The sequence below is a fragment of the Poecile atricapillus genome, chromosome 3 (assembly GCF_030490865.1).
Source record: "Poecile atricapillus isolate bPoeAtr1 chromosome 3, bPoeAtr1.hap1, whole genome shotgun sequence".
In the NCBI taxonomy this organism is placed as follows: Eukaryota; Metazoa; Chordata; class Aves; order Passeriformes; family Paridae; genus Poecile; species Poecile atricapillus.
Genome location: NC_081251.1, coordinates 85,053,211 through 85,071,066, shown reverse-complemented (window position 1 = coordinate 85,071,066; position 17,856 = coordinate 85,053,211). Strand labels below are relative to the sequence as shown.

The following is a 17,856-nucleotide window of genomic DNA, read 5'->3' as shown; positions in this document are numbered from 1 at the left end:
TGGCCAGTGCCAGAGGGAGCTGGTCACATGAAAACTGGGTGAGAGACGGCCAGCTATTCATGAGTCTTCACAGAAGTAAGAGTGAACGCCGTTTATTTCTATCTTTAGCACACCTTTTATAGGGTTTTACAGGGTCCGTGGGCTAAGCAAGTTGCTATTGGCTAGTACACACAGTTTTACATTTTTTTCTCCTGTACACAGGGATATTGTTTTGCTTTATTCTCTCTCTTGCAGGAAAGTTTCAAGGACTTTAGTCTTTAATATCACGACTTATTCCAGAGGCTGGTTTGTGCAGACAGGCCTTTCATGCCCACCTTCTGTTAAAATATTTTCTACATGACTCCAGCTCCTCCTGCCGTGTGCTGGATTCAAATGGTTGAAGGTACCTGGATCAGCCCCCATGTGAGTGGAAAGGCCACACTATGAAAAGCCAGTGTCTACAAAGGAGACAAAGGAGTCTTGCAACTTTATTCGAATAAAGGGAGAGAGTTCACTGGGGCTGTGAACTGTCTGCAGTTTTCTCTCAAGGTTTCGGAGGGCGCAGCCTCCTTTTATAAACTCCTGGCCACATGTTGCCCTCTTTCTTTCCCCATTGGTTGAGGTACTAGGAAGGTACAGCCTTCCTGAACTGCCTACCACATTTTTCCTCCTTAAACGTGTCATTTTCCCTGAAGTTCAGAAACTTAGGCTTGTGCATGCCCATTTTTCTGTTTCAGGAGTCAAACTGGGCTCTGTAACAAACCTGTGGCTTGAAGCTGGTAGAGACATTCAGGAGTATTTCAAAGACATTAACACCCATACCCTCACCTGTGGAATTGTTTGGAAAGACATTAGCACACGTCTTTTCCATTATGTAGTCCAGTGGATAACTAAGTAAGAGCGGGCTATGCTAAAGCTTCTCTGCTTAGTGTCGTGGTTTTAAAACAGTAACTAAAAAATTACTTATTTCCTGCTGTGGGATATGGATTAGAGCAAGAGCAAAACAGGCTTAAAACTTAAAAAGGAATAAAGAAAGTTCATTAACAAACTACAAGAATAAGAATAAACCAGAATAAACTTCCAGAAAACCCTTTTTATCCCCTACTACCCACCATTCCTTTGTTCACATGACAACATAGAGACAAAAACTTTGGAACTTTGGTGTTTAAAACAGTTCCAATTCCTGCTAGAGTCTTTTCATCAGTCTTTGTAGAGAAACAGAAGTTTTCTTCTGCTAATCTATGGAGTTTCCTATAAGAAAGCTATTTCTGTTATAGCTTTCTATTTTCCTGCTGCCAGCTTCCCAGAAATCTTGTCATCAGTTCACTCCTCCCATTTCACATCACTCTGAGGTGTGTTATGGGTCAATGAGTCTAGGGATGTTATTTTTAAGGATGAGTTATTCAAAGGCAAAAGTTTTCTTCATCTGTCTCTGTGAGCTCCACTAGAAAACAGTTTTCTCATTGCCCCCCCAGGCTTCAAATCTTCACTTCATTCTGTTCCAGCACTTCACTGTATCACAATTACTCTACTTTTTACTCAAAATCTACACTTTGAACACTCCATTTCCTCCCTATATACTCTATCATGAATTAAAGGAGTTTCTTCAAGACTCTATTGTCCATCTCCATAACTTTAACAGAAAAATATTTCAGCTTATAAAGCATCTCCTTATTCTCTACCTTTTCTGAAGCTTAATTCTTTTCTTTACTGTCTCTGATAGTTTATAAAGTCTCTTTACATGTTGATTACTTTCTTTTTCTCTCTCTGGATAAAAGGATTGATCTGCAAGTCTCATCTGGGTAATAAAAGGGTTAAAATCTTGCCCAGGCTTTTGTAGATGGTTCTGTGATCTCTGCTGGAGCAGCAGCTGGAGCTGTCTTCGATGGAAGATTCTTCATGGCTGCTCTGGAGAGTGTGGTCGCTGTCTCCGCCTACCGCAGGTCAAGAGCTTTTTCCTTTCTTTACTCGGCAGTCTCTGGTGAATTCCGTCGTGGCAAAAACTGCAGCCGAGCCAGGGACCGGCCTGGCCCGGCCAGAGCCCAGGGCAAGCCCCGCAGGCCCTCATCTCCCGGCCAGGAGCTGCTGGGCCCAGCCCAGCCCCCGCCCGGGCCGCATGGCCGGGGCAGGGAACGGGAGGCCAGCCGGAGCTCTGTTACCTTTCAAAGCCAAAAAACAAAGAGCACAAGAGTGCTCTGACTTTACATCTTAAGGAGGTGTTTACAAGTTGACTTCACTTTTTAATGGTTAAAACTGCTGTCAATTCTTAGAAATGACTGATAATTGGTCAGGAGAAAAGACTCCCATCAGTCACCAGCAGCTTCACTTCCTTAGCTCCCAAAGCTATCTTAAAAGGTGAAGCCACCCCATGACACTTAGTAATCAAAATTTACTGTAAGCATGTTGGCTAATCTTGTAGCGACCCTTGGTTTGGAATGTGCTTGACAAAATGTATACATGATAGATTATGAGGTAATAAAGAGGAAAGTAGTAAAAAACCACTGGCATCTACAAACTAGTTACAGGAGTATCATGAAGTGGGCAACGTGTGGGTTTGGGTTGTTTTGAAAAAAGAAAAGTTACTGCTTCTTCTCATACTAAGAACTAATTTAAACTAGTATTCACAGATAGGAAATCCAAGAATAAGCTACTAAAGAAAAACACTTAATGATATGTCTTTTAACCTGCAACAATACTGAAGTATTTAGACCTAGAAAAACTTTTGAAATTATTTCATGTTCTCACTGATTACAGGCCATTATTTTTACTTCTTCCAAGGAAGGGTTCGTTTCTGCTAAATAAAGCATGGAACTAAACAGCGTGTAGTGCTTTGCCTCCCGGAGGGCTTAAATTGAGCTTCGTGCAGCGCAGCACAAGTCACTCTCATGGTTACGTAACGACAGGCCCACATTTCCCATTCTCTCTGGGAGACGCTCTCCTGACGCAGGAAAGCAGGACACGCACCTAAGGGCAGAAGCTACGCATGCCGCTACCAAGGAAACAGGGATTTTGAACGCAGCCAAGGAGCAGCGGACAGGTTTAAACACGAGTCACTACTTCCCAGTCCCGGTAGCCCGGCAGCGCACCTATGTCCCAGCCGCCAGCGCTCCATGGGCGGAGAAGGAAATGGGGCGGAGGCGTTTCCGCGGGGGGCGGGACTCAGTCATGCGCCACACGCAGGCCGTTGCTCCTCGGTGACGTCAGTGCGCCGCTGGGTGGCGTATGGACGGCGGCGGGACGGGGGTGGGGTAGAGGCCTTGGCGGTGGCGGGGCCGGTGAGTCCCGCGGGCATGAGGGATGCGGCGGCCCCGGCCCCGGCCCCGGCCCCGCGGCCGCCTGGGGTCTCGAGGTGCTGCCGTCGGCGGCTCCCGCCGGGCACGGGCAGGGCAACGCGGGGCGGGCCGGGGATGCGCCGCCGTCTGGGGAAGGCGCCGGGCGCGTTTGGCGGGGAAGCGATTTCACCTGAAGTGCCTTTTTGTGGAGGCGAGGGAGGGGACGGCCGAGTGGGCTGGGGTCGCCTCCCCTGGCGCCTCCCGACCTGGGGGTCGGTGGCGGCCCGGGCTACCCTGGGCGCGACCTTGGGCACGTTGCCAGCTCCGGCCGCCGTCTGTGGTCCGCGCCCGCCTCACCTGCTGCCCCCTCGTCCTGCCCCTGGCTGGTTTCTCAAGGCCCTGCTGTGGCCATCTAATTCGAATTTTATTTCTTAAAAAATACAAGTTCAGTGTTTTGACGCTCTCGCGGTACTCAGATGTTTTCCCTGATGCTTTGGTGTCGTAGTAGTTTAACCACTCTGCAAGTTATGCACTATTGTGATTCATTGAAATTACTCTTAGAAGGCATATTTTCAGACTTAAAAATAAACAATTTGATGTTCACTTTTTAGCAATCTGCGGTGATCTCGCTTGCCCAGCAGTGCTCTTTGCTCATGTTTTTAAAGTGCAGCACACAAACTTTCCTGAAGTCCTGTGCTAGAATCATTTAAGTTTTTATATGTTTTAGGATTTAATTTGAGCCTGCTCACAAAGCAGGTGTATTTGATGTGTCTTCTGTTATAAATGTGTAAATCTGGTGCTTGAACTGTTCTGTTGAGATATTTACTCAAATTAAACAAAAAAAAGACCCCAAGAATTTTCATGAATGGCTTTTGAATATATGTTTGTAACACAGGCCAACCTGATATCATGCACTACTTATAGGAAAGATGCTTACATATTACATTTTGATCCTTAAAATCTAGGAGACTTTCTTTGTCAAAAGCCTGGATCTGATTTGCAGAAGGATTAAGGTGTGGTTACTTTCTAGTTCGTGAGGCTACCTAAAAATATTTTTTCCTACCTTCTCCTCCTTTGTTCTCTTAAGCATATCCCACAAAGAAAATTAGAGTGACCCTTATGAGCGAATTCATGGATTAAGGTATCATCCTTTTGGCAAATTAAGTACAGTCTGTTTTTCCTCCTGGCATGTTTGATGGGAAGGTTAACAATAATTTATACTTGCTGAGAGAGATGTATTATGTTGGTTATGTATTTAAGCAAGTCAAACCTCTATATTTCCCTCTTTCTTAACCCTTCAGTTTTGTTTTGGTTTCCTGTTTAAAAAAAGGTTTGTGCAATAGAAAGGTCTGCAACTGCCTTAAATTATGTAAAAAAAACAACCACCAAAACCCAAACAGAACCCCCAAAACTTTAGCTAAGTAAGAACACTTGGAAAATTTTGCCAGTGTAGGGAATAAAGTATGTGTGATTCAGTTTGTATAGACCTGGTTTAATTAGGACACCCTTATGGGAAAACAGTGTTTTCAGGGACATTAATGCTGTAGCAGAAATGTCAGGATGGAATTTTTTGTCTTATAGTGAGTATGGCAACATGTTACTGTCTTCTATGATGGTTAAAAATATGAGTGGTTAAAATTAAATTATGATGACTCAAAATAGAAATACTGTTTTTGTGTTCTAATGTTTTTACAAGTTTTCCCATTAAATTGAAGGGTTTTTAAAGACTTTATTTCTGCAAAAATTTGAATTGAGAAGTACTCACTCATCATCTCACTTTCATCATAATGCTTTGTGCTCATAGTTTCTGATGGTGTATGTTTCATGCATTGTTCTAGGAGATGGTCCATTTCTTGCTGTGCAGCTGGATATTGCTGAATAACGTGTCTATGAGCTTGCTGTTCAATCTGTCTGTTGTTCAGAATGGCGAAGAACCCTAATTTCCCAGAAGTGGGGAATCTGCCTGCAGGTTACGCTCACTGTAGGTCTTCAGACAGCTTCAGTGGTGAGTGGACCCAATGTGTTTTCATGAGATTTTAATGTTTTTGTTGTATGCCATTTTAACCAGGTTAATTTTATAAATGTGTTAATAAATAATCTGCACTAAGTATATTGTTCTTAGTACTTAGCTAAACTTATTCCTTTTCTTTTGTGACAGGAAAGCATCTGTTTGGAATGTAAAATTTTAGCATTACAGCACTTAAGTGATGGGAATGTGTTTGCAGATGAGCAGGGCATAACTTCCCATACACATTGAGTCAAAACATTTTTTGGTACTAAATTGCTGTGTAGAATGCTGTGGTTGGGTGGTGTGGGTAGTTTCCATTAATGTTACCATCTGCTTTCCTTTTAATCCTTTCACAAAGGGTGGGTTGGAGAGGCGACTTGAAAATTCTCTGAATTAAACCTGAGCTTTCATGTTCTGTATTTAAATAGTCATAAGGGTTGATTATATTGTTTCTAATTTTGGCTACAAAGTATCAAAATTGTTTTTTGGGGGGGAGGAATTTTTTCTCCATTACAATTTTCTCTGGGGTTCAACTTTGTTATTGTTATTTAGAAGTACAAAGGAGCTACTGCAGCTATGGTTTTGACAACTGAAGTATTTACACTTTGAATGTTGAAGAATTTACTGAAAATTTCTGTTTCCTGTAACAGAGTATCAGTCTCAAAGGTGAAGAGTTCGGAGTATTAAAGCCTGTGCTAAAAGCTTTCTGTCATGGAGTCGCGATGTTCTGAGCGGAGCAGCAGCTTCTTTTCTTATTCTTCTTTCTTCTTTCTGTTGTTCTTGTTCTGTTGTTGTCCTTCTTTTCCAATACAAGGGGATTTAATTCATAAATTATCCAATCAGCTAAAAATGCAATTCTAAAACATTCTTCTTACGCCAATCTGAGCTTAATTCTAATGTATGAAAGTCATGTCAGTTCTTACTCAAGATCTGTGCATATATTGTATCTGTTTACGCAAATAATTCTATCTGTTCTATCTAGAAATACAAGCAATGTTCTTACTATGTTTTTGTTATGTCTGGAGCTAAGTTTATTTTGTAGAAGTTAACACTAGTGAACTTTAGGGCTTTTTACTAGCTAACACAATCTCTTAAGGCACTGAAGATATATTTCTACTTTCTTAAAACTAAAACTTACACTCCTACTTCAAGTCTGTGGCTTAATATATTTTAGTTTCTCTAAAGGTTTTAATTCAATCCTTTCATTCTTTTCTCTTTCTAAGGAACTCAGAGAGGCCTCTATTTCATGCATTCCAGCAATTTAGTATGCTTATTTTTCTTATATTTTTTTTTCAATTTCTATTACTTTTTTTTTTTTTTTTAGTTTCATTTGACATTCTTTGGGACTGTGTTTCCACAGTATCTTGATTTTGGGTAAAGCGTTTCCATGTGTTAAAGTGCAAGTAATAATTAATCCCAAGTACATATGTTTGGGGCTTTTTTGCATATTTTCTGATGGTATCTTTACAGTATTTTATAGTAGAACCTAAAAGTATATTTCTGTTATGATTTTGACTTGATTTATATGTGTTAGATGTGTGCAAGGTATGGCCTTTTCTTTTTTCTTGTGGTACAGTGACAGCTATAGCTGTCACTGATCATGACAGACAGTTTAGCTCATTAGGGAATTGAGAAAAACAAGCCCCCAGGTGTGATTAGCTGAATTCAAACTCAAACAAAGAGACCCCAGCCAATCCCTATGAATCATGGATGGATACGTATCATTGGTCAAGTGAGCTAGGCGGTACTAAGATCACAGTTGCGTTTTTAAGTGCGGAAAGTTGAAGCCCCTGTATAAAGGCTTGCCCTTCGATAAAGGTTGGGTGTTGCTTCGTGATCTTGGTGTGTTTATGTTGCATTCCTGTCTCTATCGTCAGCACCTTTCTTTAGCACTTGGAAAGTGGCTAGTAACTGGAGCAGGGAAGATGTCTCTGGAGATATGGATGATCATTATCTGAAACAACCAACCTATTTTTAAAGAAAAGTAAACTGAAGTGTAATGGTAGAAACCAATATAATACCTAAATTTGCTTTTGGATGCTCTTACCATTGAGACTATAGAAAACCTCTGTTACCAAAATAAACCAAATCCATTAAAAGGTAAAACCTGTTGTGAATGAAGAAAAACAAAAGAATTCCGTAGAAGATATGACTAATGCATTTAACTGTTTTGTACATTAGTGGGCAATTGCCTAATTTTATGACTGAGAGGTATTAAGGAGTTTGTTTTCTCATATATATATATAATATGAGGGAATAAGAAGTCATCAAGAAAACTGAGTGTAATGAATAAGGAAATTGGATTGTTGGATTGTACATTGTAAAGCTTTTCACTCTGACAGACTTTGTTATTTATTAAAAGTTACTCTGGTTGTTTATTTTCTCCCAATTCTGAAAAGTTGACTAGAATCCTGCAAAAACAGTTTTTACTTTTCACTGATTCAAGTACTGATTGGAGAGTTAAAACTAAGCTTAACTGCTCACATTGCTTATTTCTATTTTTTGTGTGTGCATTTTAATTCAGATAAAATTGCTTTCTAATAGTAACATGATGTAAAATAATTCAATTTTTAATTCCCTTTGTTGGAAACTTTGTTTTTAGTAACAGGGTTGGCTAACAAGGTGATAATTCTTTGAAATACTTAGCTAGAATTGTTGGTGCCAGCTGTGTTGAGTCTGGTTGAAAATGAACTTTCATAGAAAACCTCCTGATTTAATTTTTCTTGTAATATATGATTGCTTAGATTAGTCACATTTTTGTTATTGTAGTTATGCTTGCTATTCTTAATATTTTTGCCCTGTGTAATACTGCTTGTTTTCTTTGTCCTTTAGGCTACCAGTATCACCATCCCTCCAAGATGAGTAACAGCCACCCTCTTCGTCCGTACACGGCTGTGGGGGAGATCGACCATGTTCACATTCTGTCAGAGCATATTGGTGCTCTAATGAATGGGGAAGAATACAGTGACGTTACCTTTATTGTGGAAAAGAAGCGTTTTCCAGCACACAGAGTGATCCTGGCTGCTAGATGCCATTATTTCAGGTGAAGTAAGGCTTTTTGTCAGGCTCACAGGAAATTTTTATGTAGATGAGACAAACATTGTTTCTCTATGAACTTTTCAGGGTGTAATCATCTGTCCATTGAGTGTGACCTTTTCTGTGTGAATGTTTCCCAGCACATCAAATCATTGTGTTCAAATAGAAAAAGATAAATACCATGTCACAGTGTTATTCTTTTGACCTTCATTAAATTGGATTGTGAAGGTAGTTTTACAAATTCAAGAGAAAGAGAACTTGAGAACATGAAAGTACTACTGTAAAGCTGTCTTGATTTCCCTGAGTATAAATGGTGTGTTTCTATGGAATATACTCAGCAGGTTTCATTTTGATGAATTGGAATTGAGAAGAGGTTTGGCTGACATAGACTAGAATATATATTTTAAAACTAGGAATAATACTAATCAAACCTTTTTTTTTTTTAAGAGCTGGTCATTTTTCAATAGAAATACATTTAACATTTCAGTGAATTTTGTCAGAGGGATAAGCTACTAACTAAGCTAAACTCTCTTCCTTATAGAGCATTACTGTATGGAGGAATGAGAGAATCTCAGCCTGAAGCAGAAATTCCTCTTCAGGACACCACTGCAGAAGCATTTACCATGCTGTTGAAATATATTTACACTGGTCGTGCTACATTACGAGATGAGAAAGAAGAGGTTCTTCTTGACTTCCTAAGCCTAGCACATAAATACGGATTTCCAGAACTGGAGGATTCCACGTCTGAGTATCTTTGCACAATACTTAATGTTCAGAATGTCTGTATGACTTTTGATGTTGCCAGTCTTTATTCTCTTCCCAAATTAACTTTTATGTGCTGTATGTTCATGGATAGAAACGCCCAAGAGGTGCTCTCCAGCGAAGGCTTCCTGTCACTTTCTAAGGTATATCTTTTGTTTGCACTTTTTTCCCCCAGGACTGTTAATTTTAATGACAATGCAATTTTGTGATGAAATACTAATGGGGGAACCAATTGAAAACTTGTGTTAGCTCATAGTTATTTTATACTTGTGAAACTGTGACAATTGGAAATGGTCAAGACAAGCTGAACTGAAAATTTTGGCAATCTGTTCTGAATTTTTTAGGTATTGACCAGTCAATGTAGCTAAATATAGTATGTCTAATGGAGTGTTCTAAAAGATGGCATCAGTCAATCTAATTTTAATTTGTCTTACTTCATCTGTTCCTGGTATAATGTAATTTGGCTTCTGAATGCTGCAGAGGGGAAGTCAAATATAGACTTGAATATGATAGGATATGCTTTGTTCTATTGATTCCTTGATATAGGCTTCATCAGTGATGGGTGAATTTCTGCTGGGCAAATGGAAGCATTCTGGAGCCTACTGTGATTTATGTTGCTGATTGTCATCATGTTCTGAATTTGCAGAATATGATGGTGTGATAGGGTGATTGGGGTTTTTCTTGTGTTGTTTTTTTTTGGTAGATGCATAAATATTTGTGACTCAGACTGTTCTATGAAGCTGAAGTTTTGCACTTACTCTCAAGGGGTCTTTGGGCTGGACATAATAGTGTTTTCAAGTAGTGTTCACATGAGGCAGCAGAACACTTTGAGTGATGCTTTAATTGGGGTTTTTTTTAAGTGTTTTTTCTTAGGGGAAAAGATGTGAAGGGTCTATTCCTTGAATGAGTATATGACACTGCAGTAAGTTACTCCTTGTATAAGGAAAAAAAAAAAAAAAAATTTCTCTCTTTCTCTGTACTTTGTCATGTTCAGCTTGTTAAGTTTGAGCTCTGAGAGCGTATTGTCAATAAAGAAATGAGCAAACATCATGCATCAGGAAGTGCACACTTGAAGGTCTTTGGCATAGCCAGTCTTGGTATATATGAGAGATCTTTCTTTTTTCTAGGCAAGCTCCTGACTATTCTGCTACCTAAGTGAAAATCAAAAAGCTATTTGATTATTTTTGTTCTCATTTTGCAGTCAGTGGGTTTTCTGCATGAGTAAGAGCCACTGGAGTTTTTACCTGGTGATTCTTAGTTGGTACCAAAAGACAGAGAAAGATTGTGACAGGACAGAAATCCCGAGTAGTTCGAATTGGTTAAAAGAAGTGATTCCAAGCAACACTTTTTTCTCATCAGTGCTCTTATAGCAACTTAAGTTTAAAGGAATATTTTGAAGCATACTACCAAGTCCCCAAATTTCTGGTAATATTCCAAAGCAAATTTGAACTACTGAATGTTATTATATTGATTATATTGATTTCAATTTCTTCTAGTGATTTTATTGCCTATTGTTTTGGTCATGGATTCTGTAATTCTTGCATAACCAGAATAAGCTATAATTTCAGGGAGTCACCACTTTAGAGATTATTTTTAATAACTACAAGCTAAAATAGCCATTCATTTTTTTTTGCCTTATTTAAATTTCCCTTGTTTAAAAAAATAAAATTCAATTTAATTTCTGTTTACTTAGGGGGGTATATTTTTTGTTCTTACTTCTCTTTTCCAGGCTGCTCTTCTAAGTATAGTACTGAGAGACTCATTTGCAGCTCCTGAAAAGGACATTTTCCAAGCTTTGATGAATTGGTGTAAACATAACCCCAAGGAAAACCATGCTGAAATCATGCAAGCAGTACGTTTGCCGCTAATGAGTTTAACTGAACTTCTGAATGTTGTAAGACCTTCTGGGTTGTTGTCACCTGATGCCATCCTAGATGCCATTAAGATTCGTTCTGAGAGTCGGGACATGGACCTCAACTACAGGGGCATGTTAAGTAAGCATCAAGTTTTTTTTTTGTTTCCTTCTCATTTCGTGACTGTGGTTATCTGGAGGATATGGTTAATTTGTGTTTTGAGTTTTCATCTATTACTGTGTGTTATAAAAGGTTTGCAGTATGAAACATCTTGTTATGTAACTGTTCGTGCCATTTTTATTTCTCGATATTAGTCATTTATTTTCTTGCTTTGTATCTCAGATATTGTTCAAACATGAATATAATACTATTTTCCTAGAGGAAGTGGTAATTGAATTGAAAATTTTTTACAAAATAATTGAAAATAAAAATTAATTGGCTGTGAGATATATGATATGTAAGTGGTTTTATGTTGAATAGCGACTTGTTTTCTACTTCATAAACATTTTTGTAATTTTTTCACCACTACTTATGACTTTTCTCTTACTCTTTACATGCTTGTCTAAATAAGTCTCTGAAGTTGTTTTAATGGAAGCCTGTAAAGTGTAAGAAGCCTTTGACTTTTTTCTGTGATCTCTGTTAATTCAACAAGAGTATCTAACACTCAAGCTTTAAAAATATATTGTTAGCCATCTAATGTATGAATTTGACCCGCAGAAAAGAAAAAAGTTAAATGTTCTTTAAGAGTCTGCACTATATTCTCAGTTATGCATGATGAGCCCTGAAAATTACTGCTAGCTTAGAATCGAATATTCTCTTTGTTCTCTCTTAGAAGTTATAGTTATTAATATTTAAACATATGAATTTAATATTAGGATATTGTAGAAGTCTTGTCATGCAAGACATTCTCTTGACACTGGAGTAGATAAATTTAAAGAAGTCAAATGGTCTTTTCTGGCTTTTTTTCCTAGATATTTATCTCCACAATAAAATTCTCGTACTCACAGCTTTTTGGAGACTGGAATTTCTTTGTTGTTTTAGTTCTCATTCAGGATCTTGAAACTTTTTCTATTTGTGAAAATGTTGATGACCATTTACCACTTCAAATTCTGTTCTTAAGATACCAAATTTTTAACACCATGTTAAAATGCATGCTTCTGTTGTCAACCTGCCTGAAAAGTTTGGGGTAGCTTTTCAACATTTAGTTTTCAAATCATATTTTCTACGATCTCTCCTCAAACTAGACTGTTAAAAATGTCTTTTGAAGAAGCTAGTTTATAAAAAATATTGTTCTGTAGTTGAAGTTAGGGATAATTATTCCCAGTTAGTTGGAAGGAAGCTGTTCCGAGGACACAGGCTTATGGAAATGAAATGGTGAAACTGTGGCAGAAGAAACTTGCTTTTCCATGTGAGTTCAAAGGCCAAATAGTCGGAAATTTCCCATTTCACTTAAGTTCATTTAGCTTTGCAGGGTACTGGAAGCTTGTATAGTTGATAAAGGAACATAAATGGCCTTACTGCAGTATATACCACTCTGCAAATTCAGCGTGCATCTTCAACATTTGATACACATCTTGTACATTTAAGTTTCTTCCATTTGGGGGAAAATAAAACCCAAACCTAAAGCAAACAACAGTTGACAGATGTGACAGATTCTGTAAAATTATGAAGGGGACTGAGAATATAGCTGCTATGTAATAGTAAATTATCACAGCTTTATTACCATAAAATGTGTAGGAGATACCAAATGAAATTGAAGAAGCTGAATTTTTTAAATTCCTCTTTATCTTCTTTCCTTTTTTCTGTTTTTTTCCCCTAGAGCATGTGTTTGTGGCCAAGAAAGAATACTAGCAATAAATCTTTTGTCTAACCTAATAGAGTTTATATTCAGAATATCTAATATTCAGTATGAGAGTGTAAAATTTAAGCAATTATTTCCTTTTCTTCTTAGTACCAGGGGAGAATATTGCAACAATGAAGTATGGAGCACAAGTTGTTAAAGGGGAGCTGAAGTCTGCTCTATTGGATGGAGATACTCAGAACTACGACCTGGATCATGGATTCTCTCGACACCCGATCAATGATGACTGCCGGTCTGGAATTGAGATTAAACTAGGTCAGCCCTCAATAATCAACCACATACGAATTCTCCTGTGGGACAGAGACAGTCGGTAGGTGCCAAGGTGACATAAAAAGGCAAAGTAATGCATTTTGTCTGGAGATAATATAGCAGTGCAAACTGTAAATTAAATATTTTGTGGAAATAGCATGATTGTGTTGGAGATGACAATTGCAAAGTTTATTTGGAAACAACCTAATTTTTAAATGCAAATTTGGTTACTTATGTACCAGATCATATTTAGAGATGTTAAACTGGCTCAAAGTATTTAAATATTTTTACATATTTGCATTTTAAACATTAAAAGATATATTTTGTTCCAATTTTTTCAATATATCAAAACTGTTAAGGAATGGGACACTTTGACAGCAAGACTGGACCTGATCTCAGAGATCTTTTGCAGCCTAAGTGATTCTGTGATTCTGTAATTCAGAGGTAATAAAATTTATTTAGAATGTGAATTACCAACTGACTACAGTAGTTACTAGGAGCCACTTTGTGGTTAGACTGCCGAAATATGAATTGTAATAGATACTGTTGCCAGTTGTTACTGACCTACTTTACATTATTATGGAATGTATGAAAATTAAAATTAGGCACATTTGAACAATTGAGAGGCTGCTGAAGTAGAAAAATTGCAAGGTTCTTTATATCTGACAAATTTAATATATTAATTTTGTAACTTGCCATGACAAACATCTTGCAGTTTAGTCAACAGCTCAGCAGGTACTCATAAGCTGTTGAAAACAATAAAACATGCTACTTACACATTTATTATATACCTTATGACCTTTCTGATAAAGGATTAATTTTATTTTATTTCTAAACTAACAGTTTAGCATTGCTGAACCAGTTGCATTTTGCTTTTTTAGCTAAGCCATGTTATTCTAGAACAGGGTATATAAAAGTTTTAGTTAGAGTGGGGTTTTTTGTAAATTTAAATAAATTTTTAAATATGAGTTAGTTACTAATAATTCAAAACCAATTTCATTAATTTTAGCTATTTTACTGTTCTAAGGAAATTCTACTTCAGTTCAACTGAAATTTATTTCCCTTCTATTTCTTTTGTAAAGATCAAAAAGTGGATCCTTGAAGGTATACGGACTGCTTCATATAATATTATACTAGTTGTGACAGAAGACCAACCAAATTTATGAAGCAGTTAGCAATTAACTTTATAAAATCTGAAAAAGTATTAGAGATATGTTAATAATGAGTCCTGTATCAATTTTTAGAGAACTTATATAACTGCTAAAATGCCCCTCATCTGTAGGGCATAAATTTGCAGCTGGCAAAACTCAGGGAAAAATGTTCTTGTTGGGACAACTTTTAAAAAAGTTACCTGTTGCTTGGTGTCCTGTGCAATTCATCTGAAATTTGTAGAACAAACTATTACTGCAGGCAGAATATCTGACAAGGTGGATCTCTAGACATTTTTGTCTTCATAAAATACTGAGGGCAGAATGGTTTAAGATCTAGTTTCTGTGTCATGCTGATTTTTAATTTTTTTTTTTTTTAAATCATCCTAGTTTCTGTGGAAAGCTTGCTATTGGGCTTTCTTTTGCTTCCCAACTGGTATGGTACTGGTATTAGCACTGTCTAGCCTATGCAAGGCCCGGAGTTGGACTTTGATCACCCTAGGGATTTCCTTCTAATTCAGAATAGTCTGATTCTCTGTTCCACGAATTGTCAAGCTTTTTTCCCTTGAGTAACTCAGCTATCTTAGATAAATTGAAATGGAGGCATTTGGCTCATCAGTATAAGATACTAACTTTCTGGAGTGAGTTCAGCAGGACAACAAGATGAAGGCTTGAGCATGTGAGAACCTGCTGTTGCTAAGATGTGCAGGTCTAGAAGGGAGAATGGGTTGGCTCAACACCTGTTCAGTGGAAGAATATAGAGAATACAGGGACAGAATTCTCTTGCAGCTGTGTGCTGAAAGTGCAAAGAGCAGTGGACACAAGCAAGAAGTTAAATTCATATTAAATATTAGGAAAACAATTTATAGTGGGGTAGCTGAACTTGGGAAGAGTGCCCAGAAAGGTGTGCAGAAATTTGCCAGCTAAGATCTTAAGGAACTTGCTCTGAGATTGTCCTTGATTTCTGTAGAGATCTATTCCTTTCTACAGACTTCATCTAACAATTGCTGTTCACCAAACTGCATATTTTTCATGGGATATATGAATAATGTCTTCTAAAGAGGTATTTTAATGCCTGTACAGACATGAGCAGGCTTGTACAGCGTGATTGCTTCCTTGTTGAACAATTTTTAAAATTACTCTGTTCATTTCAACTGTTTATGTGAAGCTCTAGTCTATTGGACATTCTTAACAGAACCAAACAGAAACTAACAGATGTCTTACACCTCTAGTTCAGGAGTGTTAACAGCTGAATCTTAGCTGTAAAAGTGCTAAGGACAGTAGCTATTCAACCTACTTCTGCAAATAAGATGCTATCCAGCCTTAGGAAACTTGAAAGGATACTATTGTGTATGATAACGGAACTGTATTTTTGAGGTAGTATTTCTTTGCTTGGTATCTTAAGAAAGCAAAAAGTAGCATGTTGTATATAGGTTACAAATATATGTTCATTAGTAATGATGATTTGAGAACCTCTAAATTCTCAAGGCACATAGGACTATCAGTAACTTTTGTATACAAACTGCTCAAAGTCTAAAACTTTGGGCCCAGTTCTGTCAAGTAGACATATGTTAGTAATCTTGTTAAAGCACATTGTATTTGTGTGGGTTGTGAGTATTACACATCTGATTGGTGTGAATGTGAAAGCTGGTTATGCAATTGATGTTTAAAGACTCAGCCTTAGCTTTCCAAGGTAGTAACTATCTATTGTTTTAAGGATTTTTAAACAAAATCATTTTAAGTACATACTCTTAAGTCCTCAGGAAAATTGGAAATATTAACAAAGGCATTAATTTTAATAATAAATGCTTGTGTAGAACTCCCTAGGAGCAAATCCTCTTTAGAAATCGGTGTGAAAGGATGTTCAGTGCTTACATGGTGCTGTTAAAATGCCTGTGAATGTTGCAGACTAGTACCTTAGGAGAAAGAAAATACTCTGAAACATATTCAATGACTTGCAGTTCCGCAAGTGAAATTTCTACTTTATTCTAAGTGTTACAGTCATGGATATAATAGGAAATTAGCTGTGACTTTTAAGTTCTGGTTCGGGTTTGCTTTCTTTTAACAGCAAACTATAAGGTAAACATGACTGATAAGCAAGAGGAAGATGCAGATTCTGTTAATGGCTTTTTTATTTTTCATGAGGTAATTTTGGAATGTGTAAGGAAGTAGTGACAGGCTCAATGATGTATCATAAAAAAAGGTCATGAAAGGGTCAGAAGTGAAAAACAACATCAGTGAAAATGGTCATAAAATAAATTTGCTTTTTTCAAGTAAGGAGTTTGAATTTGCATTTTTGATCTAGGAAATTTTTAATTTTTAATTTAGTTTTTAATTTTTTCTTTATTGGTTTGTCAATAGAAATAGTACCATATCACTGGTGGTTTAGTTTTATTCCATGGGGAAGGAATACAAATGATAATTTTATTACAAGAGTCAAATGTCTCCATTTCATTTTTTGAGGCATAGTAGTCTCATCTAATGACTGTAGATTGTGAGTGTGTGGATGTTTTATATCATTCTGAAAATACATCTTAACTGTGAGAGTTTCTTTTCAAAGCTAGTTTGAAAGTAGGGATCTTTATCAGAACAGTTTTCTTCTCAACACAACTGAAAATCCAGAAGACAGTTTAAAATTGTCAACTTGTATTCTAACCGGTATTTTTTGACAATCCACAGGTCTTATTCCTACTACATTGAGGTGTCCATGGATGAGTTGGACTGGATTCGTGTTATCGATCACTCTAAATACCTCTGTCGGTCCTGGCAGAACCTGTATTTTCCTGCCCGTGTCTGCAGGTTAGTTCATCAGTGTAATATACAGTAGCTAACATTAAAGAATGTTGGCACCAGAATATGTTGCTGGATTTTGCTACTTCATTATGTATTTCTGAAAATGTATGGTATCTTAACTTTCATCAGCTATGCTAAAAATATAGTTTATCTTAATTTATAGAGTTTTGTAATAGTTTATCTTTTTCTTTTCTGATATTAATGTAGTTGATACAGTGCAGGCATCTGGTTTGAAAATTCTGTTTTTTCTGTATCTATATATCTCCTTCTGCTTTCTTTTCTTCCTTTTTTTTTTGAGTCATACACACCTTTTTTGCAGCTGATGCAGGGTTTTTTTCACTCAGTAGTAAAACTCAATCCTTGACTGCCTAAATGTTCATAATGCACTTACTATAGAACATGAAAATATATTTTTAAGTATTACGTATTTTCTACTGTATTATTTATATTGTAGTATATGTATTATTTATATGTAGTATATTCTACTGTATTATTTTCTATTATGTATTTTACTACTATTACTCTTTTAAATAGTTATGAAAGGCAGAAAAGGGAGAGTTAGGACTACGGAGCTTTGAGGAATGCCTCTGATGTTCAGTTTTGGGTGCCACAATATAAGAAGGATATTAAACTTTTTTAGAGGGTCTAAAGGAGGGCAATGAAGATGATGAAAGGCCTTGAGTGGAAGCCGAATGACAAGCAGATAAGGCCTGTTCAGCCTGGAGGAGACTGAGAGGAGACCCCATTGCAGTTACACCTTCTTTGTGAGGGGAAGAGGAGGGGCAGGCACTGATCTCTTTTCTGTGGTACCCAGTGACAGGACCTGAGAGGATGACCTGGAGTTGTGTCAGGGGAGGGTGGATATTAGGAAGGGGTTCTTTACCCAGAGCGTGGT

General features: G+C 37.3%; 1 protein-coding gene across 4 annotated transcripts in view; it reads left to right on the top strand.

Moving 5' to 3' along the window:
- Window positions 1–2,488: 2,488 nt before the first annotated feature.
- Window positions 2,489–17,856, top strand: part of BTBD9 (BTB domain containing 9) — an 89,188-nt gene continuing 73,820 nt past the window's right edge. The window contains exons 1-7 of one of the 4 annotated variants that reach the window (XM_058834973.1): window positions 2,489–3,016; window positions 5,090–5,256; window positions 8,092–8,302; window positions 8,837–9,200; window positions 10,787–11,051; window positions 12,862–13,081; window positions 16,848–16,967. In XM_058834973.1, the coding sequence (XP_058690956.1) occupies window positions 5,175–5,256; window positions 8,092–8,302; window positions 8,837–9,200; window positions 10,787–11,051; window positions 12,862–13,081; window positions 16,848–16,967 (1,262 nt within the window). In that variant the 5' untranslated portion in view covers window positions 2,489–3,016; window positions 5,090–5,174. Of the gene's footprint in view, window positions 3,017–3,162; window positions 3,255–3,304; window positions 3,329–5,089; window positions 5,257–8,091; window positions 8,303–8,836; window positions 9,201–10,786; window positions 11,052–12,861; window positions 13,082–16,847; window positions 16,968–17,856 lie in introns of those variants that run through there. The other 3 variants (XM_058834972.1, XM_058834975.1, XM_058834974.1) reach the window with 3 other exon arrangements.